This window comes from Mytilus californianus, unplaced genomic scaffold (genome assembly GCF_021869535.1).
Source record: "Mytilus californianus isolate M0D057914Y unplaced genomic scaffold, xbMytCali1.0.p SCAF_4, whole genome shotgun sequence".
In the NCBI taxonomy this organism is placed as follows: Eukaryota; Metazoa; Mollusca; class Bivalvia; order Mytilida; family Mytilidae; genus Mytilus; species Mytilus californianus.
The window spans coordinates 106,060,284-106,076,801 of record NW_026262690.1 but is presented as its reverse complement, the minus strand read 5'-3'; the positions used below and the strand labels follow the sequence as shown (position 1 = coordinate 106,076,801).

At 30.8% G+C, this 16,518-nt stretch overlaps 1 protein-coding gene across 2 annotated transcripts; it reads right to left on the bottom strand.

Moving 5' to 3' along the window:
* Positions 1 to 1,301: 1,301 nt before the first annotated feature.
* Positions 1,302 to 16,490, bottom strand: LOC127739003 (kinesin light chain-like). 2 transcript variants are annotated; one of them, XM_052250517.1, is made up of 6 exons: positions 16,341 to 16,490; positions 15,510 to 15,618; positions 7,987 to 8,136; positions 7,099 to 7,208; positions 3,267 to 3,327; positions 1,302 to 2,604 (listed from the first exon to the last, which is right to left on the bottom strand). In XM_052250517.1, the coding sequence occupies exons 1-6, from the start codon at positions 16,382 to 16,384 to the stop codon at positions 2,524 to 2,526; spliced, it is 555 nt and encodes a 184-aa protein (XP_052106477.1). In that variant the 5' UTR covers positions 16,385 to 16,490; the 3' UTR covers positions 1,302 to 2,523. The 2 variants fall into 2 exon arrangements, with proteins under 2 accessions (XP_052106477.1, XP_052106478.1); XM_052250518.1 differs by lacking the exons at positions 1,302 to 2,604; positions 3,267 to 3,327 and adding an exon at positions 5,807 to 5,932.
* Positions 16,491 to 16,518: the final 28 nt, after the last annotated feature.

The window sequence follows — 16,518 nt, the reverse complement described above, 5'->3', positions numbered from 1 at the left end:
AGTATAACAAGCATTCTGAGAGTATTGCATGGCAATACATAGTCCCCTACCGGGTAAAAATTCATTTTACTGGAACAAAATGCTAGCTTGTTCTATAACTTGTCATGGTGTAAACAAAAAGTAAATATCATGCCAATATCTTCAAGCATGACTAAAAACAGTGTGGAAAACTGATTATATGAGTGAAAAAAACATTAGATATGATTAATAGTTCTCTAAAATATGAATTGATGTAATACAGTGTATATCTATTTTCAAATTATAATCAAATATAATTAATAGTCCCAAATATTTTTTCTTTCATTTGTCACAAACTAATACAGATTTGTAACTTATCTATAAAATGTCAACAACTTTTATCTACACTAAACTGTGTTGATTTGGGAATTACATCAGGTAGCACATTACAGCATGCAGAACATTTAGTACATTTCATTAAGGCCACATAAAAAAATTCCTGGATTCTCATCAATCTAAAGTGAAACTAAAAGAATGGGGCACTTTTGGTTCTTCATAGAAAACTTCAGTAAACAATGTCCTGGTGATATTCTCGAGAGTTCAGTTTTGATAGACACCCCCTCCCCCCCCCCTAAAAAATGGTGGATGAGAAATTTTATAATACCAAAACAAGTCATTTTCAATCTAAATTTATAACAAAATTATGTTTAAATTTTTTCTAAACATGCACAACAAAAAAGGGTGGAAGGATGAGAATCAAGGAACTTACTTTATGTGGCCTATTCAGCACTTTGTCATGGAATGGAGTCAAATAGCAAAGTATCATAACACTTTTCTTAATACCTTATTACACAAAGCTTATACCATTAACCAAAAATAACAAATAGTATGGGAAAATAACTAGAAGCAATTAATTATATAACCCAAAATAACTTAAATGAATGTTGTATATCGTCATTAAAGTGTAATTTCTCTAAAAAAATAACCAATTTACTACTGCCAGCACATATACATATATTTTGAACTTTTGTACTTTCTATTGTATTTAGATCTTTTCCGAGTGTGAGATCTTTAATCCTTGGTACAAATTAACTCCATGGTTTATTTTTAGATATGATGTAAGACTACAATTTATGACGAGATCATCCTTATGAACTGAGTATCTAAGCATACATATACAGCCTCACAACGGTTTTATGTTTATATTTTTTTAATATGTCTTTATAAAGTTGTCAACATCCTTAAATTCCAATATCTACAGAGAAAGGAATGAACAATTTGCCTTTTCAGAATCTAATGAATTCTGTGTAATATTTTCACCAAAACGTTGTGATTGGCTTACAACGTCATAAACAATGGGAATTCAACCAATGATGTGATGGAATTTCATTTTGGGGTATGAACAATGAGATTACCCACAATCCTTTAGATACAGAAATGGTGGATTCAACACTAGTTGACTGGATCTTAAGTAATTAATTTTAATGAAGCTTTATATGGACTACCTGACAATGATTCATTCAAACAGTTGTTTCTTTTGTATGTACATAATAATGTGATTCTAAACTTTGGAATATATCCTTTAAGAATTTAACATGTGTAACACACAACAAAATAAAATAAAATGAGTATAAATTAAATGTCAAAGAAAACCCAGTTTAAAACTGATCTGTGCATATAATATTTCAAGTCTCATTGTGTTATAATCAATTCTTACATAAAATGATACATGGGAGTCTTTTTTTTCAAATTTATACACCTCCGCGAATTTTCAAGGCTATAACGTTATATGAAAAAAATCATTAATATTTTGTAGTTTGTGTTCTAAAACACTGTATATTCTTCAATAACAGCAAGTCATTTGACCACTCAATCAGTTTAAAAATAAATTTGCACAAAATTTGAAAGACTGAAAATGATATCTGAAAACCACAACACTCATTAATATTGATGATTCAACACTTGATACATTTTGTTTTTACAGCAAGTTAGAAGAAACTCGGAAAATCCTGGAACATTGTTTCTTGAAAACAAACTAGGCTTACTCTTCATTACTTACTGACATTAATTAAGCAATTTTTGTCACAATTTAAATTCTAACACTCTTTTATAAAGCAATTGATGTTTTCATCCAAAGTGCTCAAAATGAAAGGGAGTTTTTTGACTGGATTTGATTAATTTGAAATCATACTTGAAGTTGACAGTGGCAAGATTTTCCAATTTTCTTCCGTTTGTATCTACTAAACTGAGTTTTTAACACATTTTCACACTAATGATGCATATTAATGAGTGAATGATGGAAGCGTTGTATGATACATTTGGAATGAACTCTTGTCAATACGGAGTTGCCTACCCTTTTGTTATGATTAGACACCGTTACTGAGATATAATTTTAAAATATGGAATACATAAATTACATTGGATTAATGGCGTAAAATGCCATATTTACAAGAACTGAAACTGAAAGCGGCAAGACGAAATCTGACGATGCCCACAAATTAAAATCTCAAAAAAGCTTGTCAAATATTGCATTATTGTACATGAAGTCTAAAACTATAGCTGTTGTCAAAATGGTCGATTAATGAGTTGATCTGAACTGGCTGTCCGTCCTTGTTGTCGTAAATCACCATAAGAACGCCTACTTTCCTGAATCAAAGAAATATATCTATATTAATTTGTTTGTTCATGGACTTGTACGAGTATTGAAATGTTTGGTATTCCACGGTCATATTTATTATTAGCCTTATCATATATCTTTGTTTGTAAATACCCTATTTTATGTGAAGTTCATGTCACTAATTATGTAATGCTTATATACTTTTTCATTGAGTTTCAATCAAGCAAAAAATTTAAGCATGATCACAAATTAAGAGTTTATAAATATCACAAAACTTAGTTCACCAGCACTGTCCTGTTCATTAAAAATTTTCAAAAACTATCAACCATTTTTAGGCATGCAATTCTTAATTCATATATAACTATGATACATATAGAATGCTGGTTGATTTTTAAGGTCAAGACAAAAACTATTTAAAGTATCAAAGAGTAATACAATGTATTTTTCTGACAAAAAGTTGAAGTGGGATCTATCACAGCAGGATTAATGTCCGACAGATAAACAACATCAGATTTTGCTTCTTTTCTTTTTAAGCGGGTTACCAAGTTGAATAAATGATTGTTGATTGCTTTATGTCCAGGGGCCACAAAGTTGAAACTGATGATTTATTTCCTTAAAACACATGAAATTTTTGTCACAGGAAGTTATAAAAAACAAGTTAAATTTATCTTTATAATAATTGGATACTTACACTAAATTTTTCATCTTTACTATTTGTGTTGAGCACTGACATGGAGCTTGCTCTTTTCATACTGAAAATACAAAGGTCAACATCAAAGTTATCTTTATATCAATGAAAATATAAACAATTTCAAACTGCCCGTCTACTGTCATACATAAAGAATGAGAATTTCAGAATTTACATTTCTCTTCATCAATCAGTTACACTGTACGAGACCAATTAACCATGGAACAAATATCTTTCTTAAGTGCTTTTTAATAATTCTTTCAAGCAAAACTTTCTATTTATGCAATTATTTTCAAATGTAATTTTCTGGGTAATTCTATACTGGTTGCTGTTGTGATGAAATCTGCTCTATTGAAAAGGAAGCATTTGTTGCAGGCATTTTGTGTTGGAAACGGTTCATGTTTAGGTGTGCAACTTTCAAAAAATTATTCTAAAAAAATTAATTTAAATATCTAATCTAAAAACATATTTACTTTTAACATAATCCATATACTCCATATTGCATACATTTATATATATATATATATATATATATATATATTTCAATTCATAATAAGACGATACAACACAAGCTAGATTTATAAGGCTGATTTTGACATGTTCATAGATTAATTCTTAAGTAATAATCCTGTAATTAAACATATCATTAATTAATAGCTCTATTATCTGCATAAATAGTCTAGACCAAATATCTGAAATAAACATTATTATCAAATATTTTGTCTATCTGAGATCTATATAAGCTGGAAGAAAACATGATCTTGGATTTTATCAAGCATAATATAAATAATTCCACATTAAAGTTTGCATCATATTAATCATGATTAATAGAAGAAATTTTCATTTTTCAAAATTTAAATCTAAATATCCAAAATTTAAATTCAAATATCCAAAATTTTCCATTTTTCCAAAATTAAAATTTAAATATCCAAAATTTTCCATTTTTCAAATCCAAAATTTGAAATTTTTCAAAATTTAAATTTAAATATCTATAAATGTTCATCTTTCCAGATTTTATTTTGTAATTGGAATACACGTATAAAAAAAATCCAATTATCCCCAAAAAATCATTGCTTGATAAAATCCACATGTAGATGGTCTAGCGGTCTGAAAAGCTGAATGTCAAGTGCTGATATACAAATGTATACAGGATTAGTGATACAGGGGTCAAACCAATATTACAAACCTCCTTCCTGTCATATCATTAGTATCCCCGTCATTTGTACCCCAATAGCGAGGTAGAAGGGTATTTTGTTCATAGTAATACCAACTGTTATAATAAATCAGAATATTAATATGGAAACACATCATGCAGTCTATATCTAAAAGAGGTCTATAAATAAAACCAGATCCTTATAATGTTTGCTATATCAATAGTCAAGATAAACCTAACCAAAAAATACAAGTTTCTTTCTTGTTTACACATTTAAAGCAGGTCAAAATGTTACTTTCATAAAGAAGACTTTTCATTCATGGTTTTTACATATACTGTAAATTCAGAAATTATTGCGATGTTTTTGTTATTTCGAAAATTACAACTCGTATTTAAATTGTATAGCTTTATTTTATGTAGCATTTCCTGAAACCTCAATAATTAATCTCCATTTTTGTCAACTGATCAGCAATAGTAATAATAAGTGCAAGCAATAATTTATGAATTTACAGTATTTATTTTGACTTTTTATTTTCATTTTCCCTTTTGAGTGATTTAAATTTGAAAGATCTTCAGCTAACATCTGGGCTTTGTTATTCCAATTTCAAGTTTCCTAGAGAAATTACATTTTTAAGTCTAGTAAGGATTTGTTCCCCATTTAATGAAACCTCAACCCAAGAGTTAATGTTGGTAGAGTTGAGGTAAGCCCATTTAGCCCTGTGGAAAATTGATACAAGTTCAAGCTTTCCCATAGAAATTGTACTTTTAAAATAAATAAGTCTTGTAAATTGGAAAGAAATATCTTTTAAAGTGAAGATGGTATAGCAAAATCCATATCTAAATACAAACCACCTCCTATTTCCAAATAAATATTAATATATACCTATAAAAAAAATCAGGAATATCCATTCAAAATAAAATGTTATCAAAGTAAAGATCGGTGTTATTTTTGTATAAAATGGAAAATGGGCAAATATTTCAACAAATCTGTCATTATCTTAAGTTTATGTGCAGTCTTCAGCATAAACTACAAGCCCCCTACTCCAAGACCAATAAACAACTTATCAGGCTAGTAAAAACTCCCACAGAATCCTTTTTAAAGATACACAGAATGCCTTAAAAAAGTCATCAAGGCCAACAAAAAATGTTGTGTTTGAAATATATAAAAAATTCTCATTTGCAAAACCAGTACAACACAAATTAAGATTTTCTTTTAATAGAACTGTTATCATTTGTAAAAAAATTGGCATTATGCAAAGAAACAGTGCCAAAGGAGAAATAAAAAAAACACACCATTTCTACTTTTGTGAAAAATTACAAATCAAATCCTACACGTTAAGAAAGGATATATGATGAAGAAGAGAAGAAATTATTTTGAGGTGACTTTTTAAAGACCAGAAAAACGAGACGTTCTAATGTTATACACGTCTAGCAAGTTATTAGCAAGTGTTATATTGTCTATAGAAAGTAATACCTGCTATTGCATTCAAAGAGCGTGAAGACCAAAACAGGCTCACTACAAAAACACAATGGTCTTGAAAGAAAAATCTTTGGTAAAATGAGAATTTCCAATGAACAAAAATAAAAAAAATGACAAAATGTTCAAAAAATAAATAAAAACCAAATACTTGTCAAAATTGACAGAATCTACAAAACAATTAAGGTCAAGTTGCAGTAACTTAATGCCTTGTAGAAATCTACTTAATAGCTTTCATCCAGCAATTGTTCTTACTTTTGAAATATTTGAAGAGTTTACAAGATGAGTGAATGCAATTCAATTTAGCGAACAACAATCAATTGATTTTGTGAACACTTTGTGACCCACATACAAGTCATGTAAATTTGTTTATGCTAAATAAAGACAATAGTTGAGAGCTATGAATATTTAAGATTAAAGATTTTGCTGCAGGATTAAAACGATATACATTTAATGTCTGCATACACAGAGAAAAAAATAGCAGGGCTGTACGGAAACGTTGATACAATTTACATATAAATCTGCTATAAGGTTCATCAAAATAAAATTAATTCATCTATAAATTTTTCATCTGTATCTGTAAAGGTTAGTCTTAAATTACAAAAGCATTCCACTCAATGTAAAACACCTTTTATAATGAACCTCTTCATAATTTTGCATAGTCCGAAGAAGTTCTACAATTCATAGAATCAAATTTGTGGGACATTTCTATTTTAAAATTACTTCAACTTGACCTTAAGTAAGACATTTTTGACATGACATTTTCTATATTTTTAAATCATTATCTCAGATTATTTAATTTTTCGAAGATATTCTTTTAGTTATTAAAGATGCTTTGTTAAAATAACATTTTGTTTTCACATCTAAAAACAACCTTACCATTGCAAATATAAAAGTACAAATATGCAAGTTGTTTTAAGTAAAATGTAGGAAATAATAATATGCAGTAATATAATTGTTAACAATTTTAACAAATAACAAACTGCTCTATTAAGCTACAAGCTTTAAAAGTAAGTAGGGTTCATGAAAAAGTAAACACCAAATTAAAAAAGAAGGGAACGTTACACTGATATCCGCTTACCAAATCTGTGTTACAAACACATTATACTGTTTACAATATATAAATGCCAGGCAAGATTAAAGCAACAGATGAAGGACTTTCAATGTAGGTTACCAACAATTCCTCCATCACCATAGTAACTTACCTCCCAGAATTCTCGTCACCTTTTCCTTTTAATTTCTGCACCAGTTTTGCACTGCTACGTCGTATCGAGGCTCGTAGTTTGGAAAAAGTCCCACTTCTCCTTAATTTGCCCTACGTAATTTGAAGGTAATAATTTAATGATAAAAACAAAAATTAGGACAAAAATGCAGAGATTAAATTACGTCACTGTTAATAAATAGCAAGCTACATTTCAGGATTATCACACGTGCACATACATATATAGTAAGTTTAGGTAAAATTTTACAACTTGTCACAATACTACTCAATGCAATGCAATTACTTTAATAATGTGAAAGGAAATCATTGAAGTGAAAAATTAGCTAGTGGCATGCAAGCTGAAGTTAAAGACTTTGAAATCATGCAAAATAATCAAACACTCGAAAAACCTTGCTCAACAATCATTTTCTTTTTTGTTTATTGAAGCCGCAGTTAAAAGCATGAATGATTTTTTAAGGCGTTTTCTTCATTCTGTGGACAATTAGATCAAGTTACTTTTTTTCAGTACAAAATTATTTGAATAAAATGTTCAATTCTATATTTAGATTTAAGGTCCCTATATTCCGAGATAAAAAAAAAAACAAACATGCAGGGTTAGAGCATGCAGACAGATCACCTTTATTAAGCAATCTCCAATCAGAATTAAAAAAAGTAGTATAGTTTTTTAACTTTACAAAATCAAATTATAACGAAATGGTAAAAATACTATCATCCAAATAAGGGGAAAAAATCATTCCAGGAAAACATGAACAAAACAAAATTATAAATAGCAACAAAGTTAACAGCAGGATGTAGAAAAATGACGGGATCCTAAATCTAAAAGATTTTGGCTGTGCAATACTAATATTTACCAGAAACGATTGATACTTACGTCGTCATATTTCGTAGAATTATTGTTTGATATGTTTTCCATAGAGCCTTTGAATACTCTATCTCGGCTGGCCGATCTCCGTCGGTTGTTGTTTATATATTCACTGCCTATGTCAGTTAAGTTGGTCTGTTGTTTGACAACATCTAAGGCCTACAAGAAAACCAAAATGTGTCAGGGAAATAATAACGACTGTCTTGCCTTGCCTTTCAAAACTGCCACAATGTTACTTCACCTTGCCTTTCTCAAGTACCTAAATGTTAATCTTGCCTTGCATTTTATAGACAAAGAAAAGATATTTATTAGTTAACAAAACATTACAAGTAGAGCATCATCTGGATTCAATTAAGACAAGTTTCATCTTCTTTTCTGCCAAGAAACTGCTTTCTGGAAAAATCTATATATACAATAAGAAATAAATACAAACATTCCAAAATCAGCCTCTGTCGCATGCCTGTGTTAATTCATTACGTGGTAGTAAATTAAAAACAGTTTTATAACCTGAAAAGTTGTTCATTGACTAGAAAAATATGTGAACATAATTTAAAAGATGTAATCTTAAGTTAATGCAAGAAACAATTGTTGCGTGGACCGAAATAACTTAACAATTCTTTCATACAACATTTTAAAGAGTACATCATTTACTTAATATTGATAATCAATAAATACGAATCACTAAATAGATTTTAATACTGTGGATTTATTTACTTTCATGGGCATTACTTTTTGAGGATTAAGGAAAAAATTGTACAGTTGTGCAAACTTGATTTCAAATTTAAAACATTCCAGATACAATCCTAAAGGTTTTTCTTATGGTCCGGGTACACAGTTATCTTCCCTCAATTTTCGTTGTCCACAAATATAGTTCCCTTTAATTTCAGTATATTTTTTTCTTAATTTTTTTTTTTTTTTGGCCTTTCCTTTGATTTTGTCCCCTTTTTTTGCTTTTATGTGAATGTAAAGTCATCTAAGATAATTTCTGTAAAATTTCTTTTTGATATTTTGAGCAGAAATGAGTGATTTGGTTGGGTAAACATAGGTGTTATTTTCCTCTTTTCGGAAGCTCTCTGGCTTAACCCATACTGGTGTTCTTGTGTTTTGTGTTGCCAAAAGAAAATGAGCCAATGAAGTTTTCTTATTTTTTGATATGTTTTGTGGTTAATGCCAAACTTTATGTACAACAAATCTTGTTAGAAAAGCGCAGGTGGGATTTTTTTTATTTATCATTGTGTTATAATAGACAGCTAGGGGAAATAACTGTGTACTCGGACCTAAGAGGCAGAACCCACTTTATCTAAAAATCGACTTTGTGGCCCCCTGATTTGCACAATTTGCCTCAAAATTGAAATTTAAAGATAATTTATTGTTTATTTATAGAAAATATGCACAAAAAATTTTAAATTGCAAAAAAAAACATTTTTTGGCCTTCTGGTTGAAATGTTTTTACTTGTTGTAACTTTTGATTCAATTTTGCTAACAGGGGTTCATAATTTTTCTCTTTTTGGGGCAAATTACTACACATACAAGTGTAAAAAAAGTTCTTTAAAGTTAAATGGAGGGAATAATACAAAAATATTCAGGAAAATTGTCAGAAAATTCAGCCCCTGGCCAAAATGGACATTGTCTGATTTGGACTGGGGCTTGTACACCAAATGGAAAATATGGGGTGATAAATTGCAAGTTTCCCAATGCCGGCGGGTGGAAACAAATGCATGTTCACAGACTTGCGTCATGATAAGGCATCTTAATTTTCAACTACCCAATTTTGATGTCTCGCACCTGTGCCACAACACAAAATGTATCAATGTTGATCATCTTGTGTTAGAGCCACACGGCTTCAACAACAGTAGAAAAACATGCATTTCGTGTGGTCATTGTCTTGGGCATCCAGACCCTTTGCCACCTTGCAAGGTACACCTGAAGATGGCAAACAATAATATTGGTATTATTTATGTTATTTATCTTTTAAGGTCTATTTATTTATTTATTTATTTATTTTTCTATCTTTTAATTATTTTATTGATTTAGACAACAATTTCAGACTTCTTTTTGAAAGATATGGTTGGTCCTTAAAAGGACCTTTGGATAATATTATGTGCTGCTGGCTGGCTGGGTGTCTGTCATCTAAGGTGTAGATGGAAGTGGCCTTTTACAGTTTGTACTATGGCTTAGCAATGCAGGAACCGGGTCTAACTGTCCTTTTCTGTAAACATCACACTTCTTTCGGCTTTGCTTAGCTTCTCTGTGTTCCAATATTTTTTCACCACTCCGAGTTAGCCGTCTACGTTTACCTTCAGGTTTTTTTTCATATTCTTGTTTGTAAGTATAGTCGCTGTCCATTTTGCTAAAAAAAACTGTAAACTGCTCTCCGACAAATTAACCCCAAACTGTTCACACTTCATTTTGGCTGATGTTCCTGGCTTGTTGTTGTTACGGTGTATTCCGAATGCCAATCTTGCTTGCATGCCTCTTGAATGAATAAATTCTTCGGCAAGTTGACACTGGGGGCTCTATGAACACCTTCATTCTTATTGGTGGTGCCATATAACTTCATGCTGTTCAATGCTTGCTCACTTAGCTTCATCTTCAATATTTCTTGTAGTAATAATTTGTCTTTTCCATCCATTTGCCGGACAGTGATATTGTAGCATTCTAGATACTTGGACCGAGTCCACCAGTTATAACCCTCGTCATCGGTACAGAGTATTGTTTACACATGGAGCAGTCACCATCATAACATCTGAGTGAAGCCTCCAGGACTTTAGGGTAAGTCTTTACACACATCTTCTGTTACTTTGTTGTGCTTCTCCATTAGCTGTCCAATGATCATTGAGCTCCTGCACTTCACATCTAGGCTAAACGCTTTCTTCATTTCCTTCCTTATCTCTTTCGTACGCCCATAGAACATGGATTCACTGAACTTAGCTCTCAGTAATGCCCGAAACTGTGACTGTCCGAGGTGTACATAGTCGGCTAGTCGTTCAACTTTCCACATAGGAAGTCTCAATGGCAAGTGCAAAACCTTGGGTAGCATTTAGTCCAGGTTTTTTTCGACTGGTTATTGTATGACTGTTGTACCTTCCGTCGACTATGACTTTGATTTCATTCTTTGCAAGTCTCCTTTCTTGATTTTTTGCCTTTACAATCTCCAGTTTGTCTGCCATATCTCTATTATTAAGTTGTACCAGTTCTTTTCCAACATTGTGGGTCATTCTGTGCATGCTGGTTCTTGAAGGAGGAGGACAGTTCATTCTGGCAAGTAGCTCCTGGAGTTTAGTACTCCCCATTGGACAGTCTTGTATTGCTTCTGCTACTGCTACATTGGGTGCTCCAGGGTTGGTACCAGGTTTATTTGTAACAATCTCCTTATACAGCTTCATAACTGGACTCATGTAGGTACAGTTCTTGCATCTAAGGGTATATTTCCAGCAGACTCCCCATTTTTCCTGTCTGTGTGCCAGTATTTCAGGAGTTTTACAGTGCCTAAACTTCTTTGTATGGACATTTATAACTTTGTTGAGCATCTTCATCATCTCTTCATGGTCGACGAACCTCATACCAGATATTGAACACCACTCTTTTTCTGTTTTCAGGTCAGCTGATGGAACCAGTAGGTGGGAACGAGTCCTTTTTCTGTCATTGTCTGCAGGTGAAGTAGAAAAAGTGCATGGGGATTCATCAAGGATAGCATTCTGTTCAACATTCATTTCAACAGCAGGAGCATAGTTTTCTTCTGGATCTGGTGATGTGGACAGCTGTAAGACAGGGACTTTATTCCATGGCGTACTGTTATGCTTGAACTTGTAACCAGGTGCAACTCTCCCTCTCTGCAGTCCAATAAGGTCCTTGTTAAATGGACGGGAACCCTTTGGAAACATTTTGATGATGAATAGAATATTCTGGTGCAGTGTAAAGCGTCGAATGAAACTTTGATGACAGACCTCAAAATTGTTAGTTTTTATACTTTTTTGCATTATGTAACTTTGATGCTGATTTTTAATTGGCTTAATGATGCTGTCAATCATTTTTGTTAATTGCTTTGATCTATTTTTAGCTGTGGGATTAAAGAAAGTGATTTTTAACTTCAAAGGGTTTGGTCTGCTTCAAAGAAAATGCCTTTGTTTGGCCTTTTTAATGGGAAATATTTTTTTTCCTTGTTTAGATTTCAAAAAACATTAATTTAGGCAAATTTTAAAAGTTGTTTTGTTCAGAAAATGTGATTTTGTGAATTTGTGTTGAATTTTTTGTTGATTTTTTTTCAAATTAAAAAAAAAAAAAAAAATGAAAAAAAAGACTGTACTATTTATTAAATTTTTCAATTGCAATTATTTCCTCACTTCTTAACCTTTCCAAAACACTTTACTTCATCTCAATATTCAAAGAAATAAGGATTTTATATCATTTTAATTTTTTTTATCACATTTGATATTTAGCCTTGGGCAGATGATGTAAAGGGAGTGTTGAATATACAGGTTATTTAGAATTTGGAATTTTTCAATGCAATTCTCACAATTTAGGGATGAGTTTTGAAATTTTATATGAATTTTAAAAGTATTCTAAGTTGGGATCTTACTGATTTACAAAAAAATGAAAATTTAACTTTAATTGCACCATGAACAGTTCTGATTTTGGGAATTTTTATCTTAGAATAAATTTGTGTAATGATGCACCTTTCAGAATCACTTTAATTCTTTTAAAAACTTGCACTAATGAAATAAATAATGAATCTTTTGATAAAGTGGGTGTCATAGGAAGATGACAAATTCATGCTAGGAAAACTGTTGAAATTTGGGTATGAGGGTAGGTGTTTAAGAAATGTCATTACTGGTGCAAGTATTGTCCGATTGGTCTGAAATTTAGTATGCAGTCTTGATATATATTAAAGATAATGAATATAAAATTTTATATCATTTGGATAACTAAAAAGGGCCTAGGAGGTCCGGATACACAGTTATCTTCCCTCAATTTTCGTTGTCCACAAATATAGTTCCCTTTAATTTCAATATATTTTTTCTTATTTTTTTTTTTTTGCCTTTCCTTTGAATTTTTTCCATTTTTTTTTTTTTTTTGCTTTTATGTGAATGTAAAGTCATTTCTCTAATTCTTCGTCAATTTATCCCTTTCTGCACCTATTGTATGAAAATAATTTAATCAACGTGTGGTTCGTTTGATCTCAGTTCTTCATTGGTTAAAATCCGATTATGACGTCGAATTTTCTTGCTTTCCTCTGAATTTCCTATTGTGACGGCATGAAAAAAGGCGACCATGCCTGATGACGTCACATAGAAAGAACACATCTTTTTGCAGATCATTCGAAAAGAAGGAATAAATTTGCCTTCGTATTGTTTGAAAATCATTAGAGAAACAGATTCCACCACAAAATCTAGTGTAATACGATATTTATCCACTCTCGACAGTTAAATTTTAAATATTTAAAACGCTCGGCGAGCCTCGCGTTTTAAATTTGAAAATTTAACTGTCTCGAGTGGATAAATATCGTATCACACTCGATGCAGTGGTGGATCTATATTTATCATTTTGTTATAAAGGACAGATAGGGTAAAATAACTGTGTACTCGGACCTTAGGTTGAACAATTAAATACCCACAAAAAATGTGTACCCCACTAATAATAATGAATCCACAGTAACAAAAAAAACATTCACATCTACTGATAGAACATAGAAACTATTTACAATTATTATACTTCATGTCAAAATGCCAGATTTTGATTGGTTAATACGAGGGAGACAATTTACTCTATTCCATGGTAAGTACTCTATTACCCTTCACGGAGACGCTTGCATAAGTGTGCGCTTTATTATACGAATGATTGTTATGTACAAGACGACATAGTTTATTACTTTGAATTTGATATTTAATAGACAGTAATAACAGAACGTTCAGTATAATAAATTAAATAACACATATATGAGAGGTTGATAGAGCAGATTGTTACCCCTCGAAAAGACATTGTCAACCTTGGTTTCGCCTCAGTTGACAATGTTTTCTCGGGGTAACAATCTGCTCTATCACCCTCTCATCTATGTGTTATTTATAAAATGTTTATTAATGGTGACATTTACAATTCAATCACAAAATGTAATGAACATGTAATTATTAATATATCAGCAGAAAAAAAATCTTCAAATGTGAGACAATACAAAGTTGTTCATTCGATTATCAATTCAAATCAACGTTTATCTTAGCAATATTCATATTTCAGAAATTTCCAGATGTGTTTATCCAATATTTTAAACTCTAAATTGCCTCCAGTCTTTTTAATATAGCATAAATTTACACTCTTCATTTCGCCAAGCAACTTTTTCTTTTCGTCATTACTTTAGCTGTTCAAGTTCTTATCTCCAAATTCAACCTAATTTAAATTTTGCATAATTTTTTAAGGGACCAAACTTTTTGTCTGCTTGATTATTGGCAAGGTAAAAAATTCCAATATGAAATATTTCAATTCTGCCCATATGTTTCTAAAGTGAGGGATACAGATATCTATATTTATTTCTTATGGCCTAAATCTAAACAATGACAAGAAACAGCATGCTTCAAATATTATATAAAGTTATTTGTATCAATCTCAGTTCATCCCTGAAATATATTTACTGTAAAACCACAATGCTTTCTAGCTGACTTTTTCTCACTTCATTTTTTCCAGTGAACAAAATTGAACAGAATTTTGGTTAGGCATTAAATTGATCATCCTTTTTTTTTATATAAACTACAATATTTCACAACTATATAAAAATCAGTACAAACTTGATTACTTTTTTTAATTTGATAAGCGCACTGATGAAATTCTTTTATCAATGTGTAAACACAGAAAACAAAGAAAAACACTGATTCATATTTTATTGACCACTTATTTGTTGTAAGCTAAAAACTTGTATCTTTTGGATAAAATGTATAACTAAAGGACCTTTTTTTCTTATTAGAAAATAGAAACGTTATAATTTGAAATACTCTGCTTTTCAGTTGACATCGATAATATCTGTAAAATCCATGTGTTTTTTTTCGAATATTCATATAAAAAGGGAATTTCAGACATTTTCACCTCTCTTTGTAAAAATACAATCATTGATTAACCTGCAATAAGTTTTGATAACTATTGATACTCCATAAAGAGAAACTGTTTAACCAAATTATTTATTTTAATTTTTGTTTATATTTATTTGATCGTATTACATTTTTGCACATTTTCATCTTATTTTTCTTGATGCCATATGACTTGTGGAAATCATAACGAACTATGAATCGTGACAGTAAGTTTTTCTTTCACACTAAAAAGGTCGAGGACTGATTTTCAACAGCTATTTGGTACATTTAAAGAGCATTGAGTGTACGACCATAATTCGTAAAACTTCCAAAATCTTTTTCTTTAAAATGACAGATCAGTTTTCTAAAAGCAACAAAATAAAAAATAAACATGTCAAAGAACCAAATCCCACACAGATATACAAAAAGTTTTCATATTATATAGATATCAACATTCACAAAACATTCCAAGTTACTTACATTTTTCTTGGACCGCATTGCACATTTCTCTAATGTTTCGGCAGCTTCATACTTTCCCTGACGACGGTATAAAGCTCCCAAATTTTTTAATATTGTGGAAACTGTGAGACTGTTAAATATATAAATAGTAAATATAATTTTGGTTTTTTGATTTTATTAAGAAGTACTTTTAATTTATTCATTGTCATGCCTTCTACCACTTTAGCTTGCTAATATAACAAATAGAAAGGACTAAGAATTGGGTTAAACAAAATTTCAATGAAAGCTCTATATTAGTCTGCTAAACTCTGTTTAAATAATTGCAATGGGATTGGGGACACTTTAATTAAATAATGGGCAGTGGTTGCATTTTCCCATAGATATCCTTAAATGTGCTCTCACCTTTTGAAAAAAAATAAGTGTAATTGTATTTATTGGGCGTTTCTACGTTCCCAGATGCAGTCGAGCTTTTTTCTATAGTAATGATGCCGAGAAGATGTGATTAACAGAAGGTAGTACCTTCATAGTCATAAACCTCTGTAAACTGAGATAAAGAAATGATTACTGTCGAGTTGGTAATACAACTTATAGAAAAAACCTGGCATTTCTATATTTTCCCACATTTCAAATCTAGTTCACAACCTTGGGCTTGATATAGCAGCATAAATTGAAAATGGGAAGCTCCATGTAAAATCAAAATCAACTGGAAAATATAGATAAAAGTCTTTGTTCTGAAAAATCTTCGATTATCTAAAATTGAAGGAATCAACAAGGTTAAAAACTCCTAATGATAACAGATAGAGGAGGTTGATGACAAGAAAAAAATAGACCACGGTAAACAATTTAACATACCTGTCTATTTTTGCAGTTGTATGCCAACCACCATATTCAGGCATTGGTGTGCCATATTTCAATTTTCCCTGGAATATATCATAAATAAATTTAGAAAAATATTACCTAAATAAAACTTTATATCTACAATAACAAACCATGATGTTAAGGTGTGTGGTATATGTATTATATACATGAT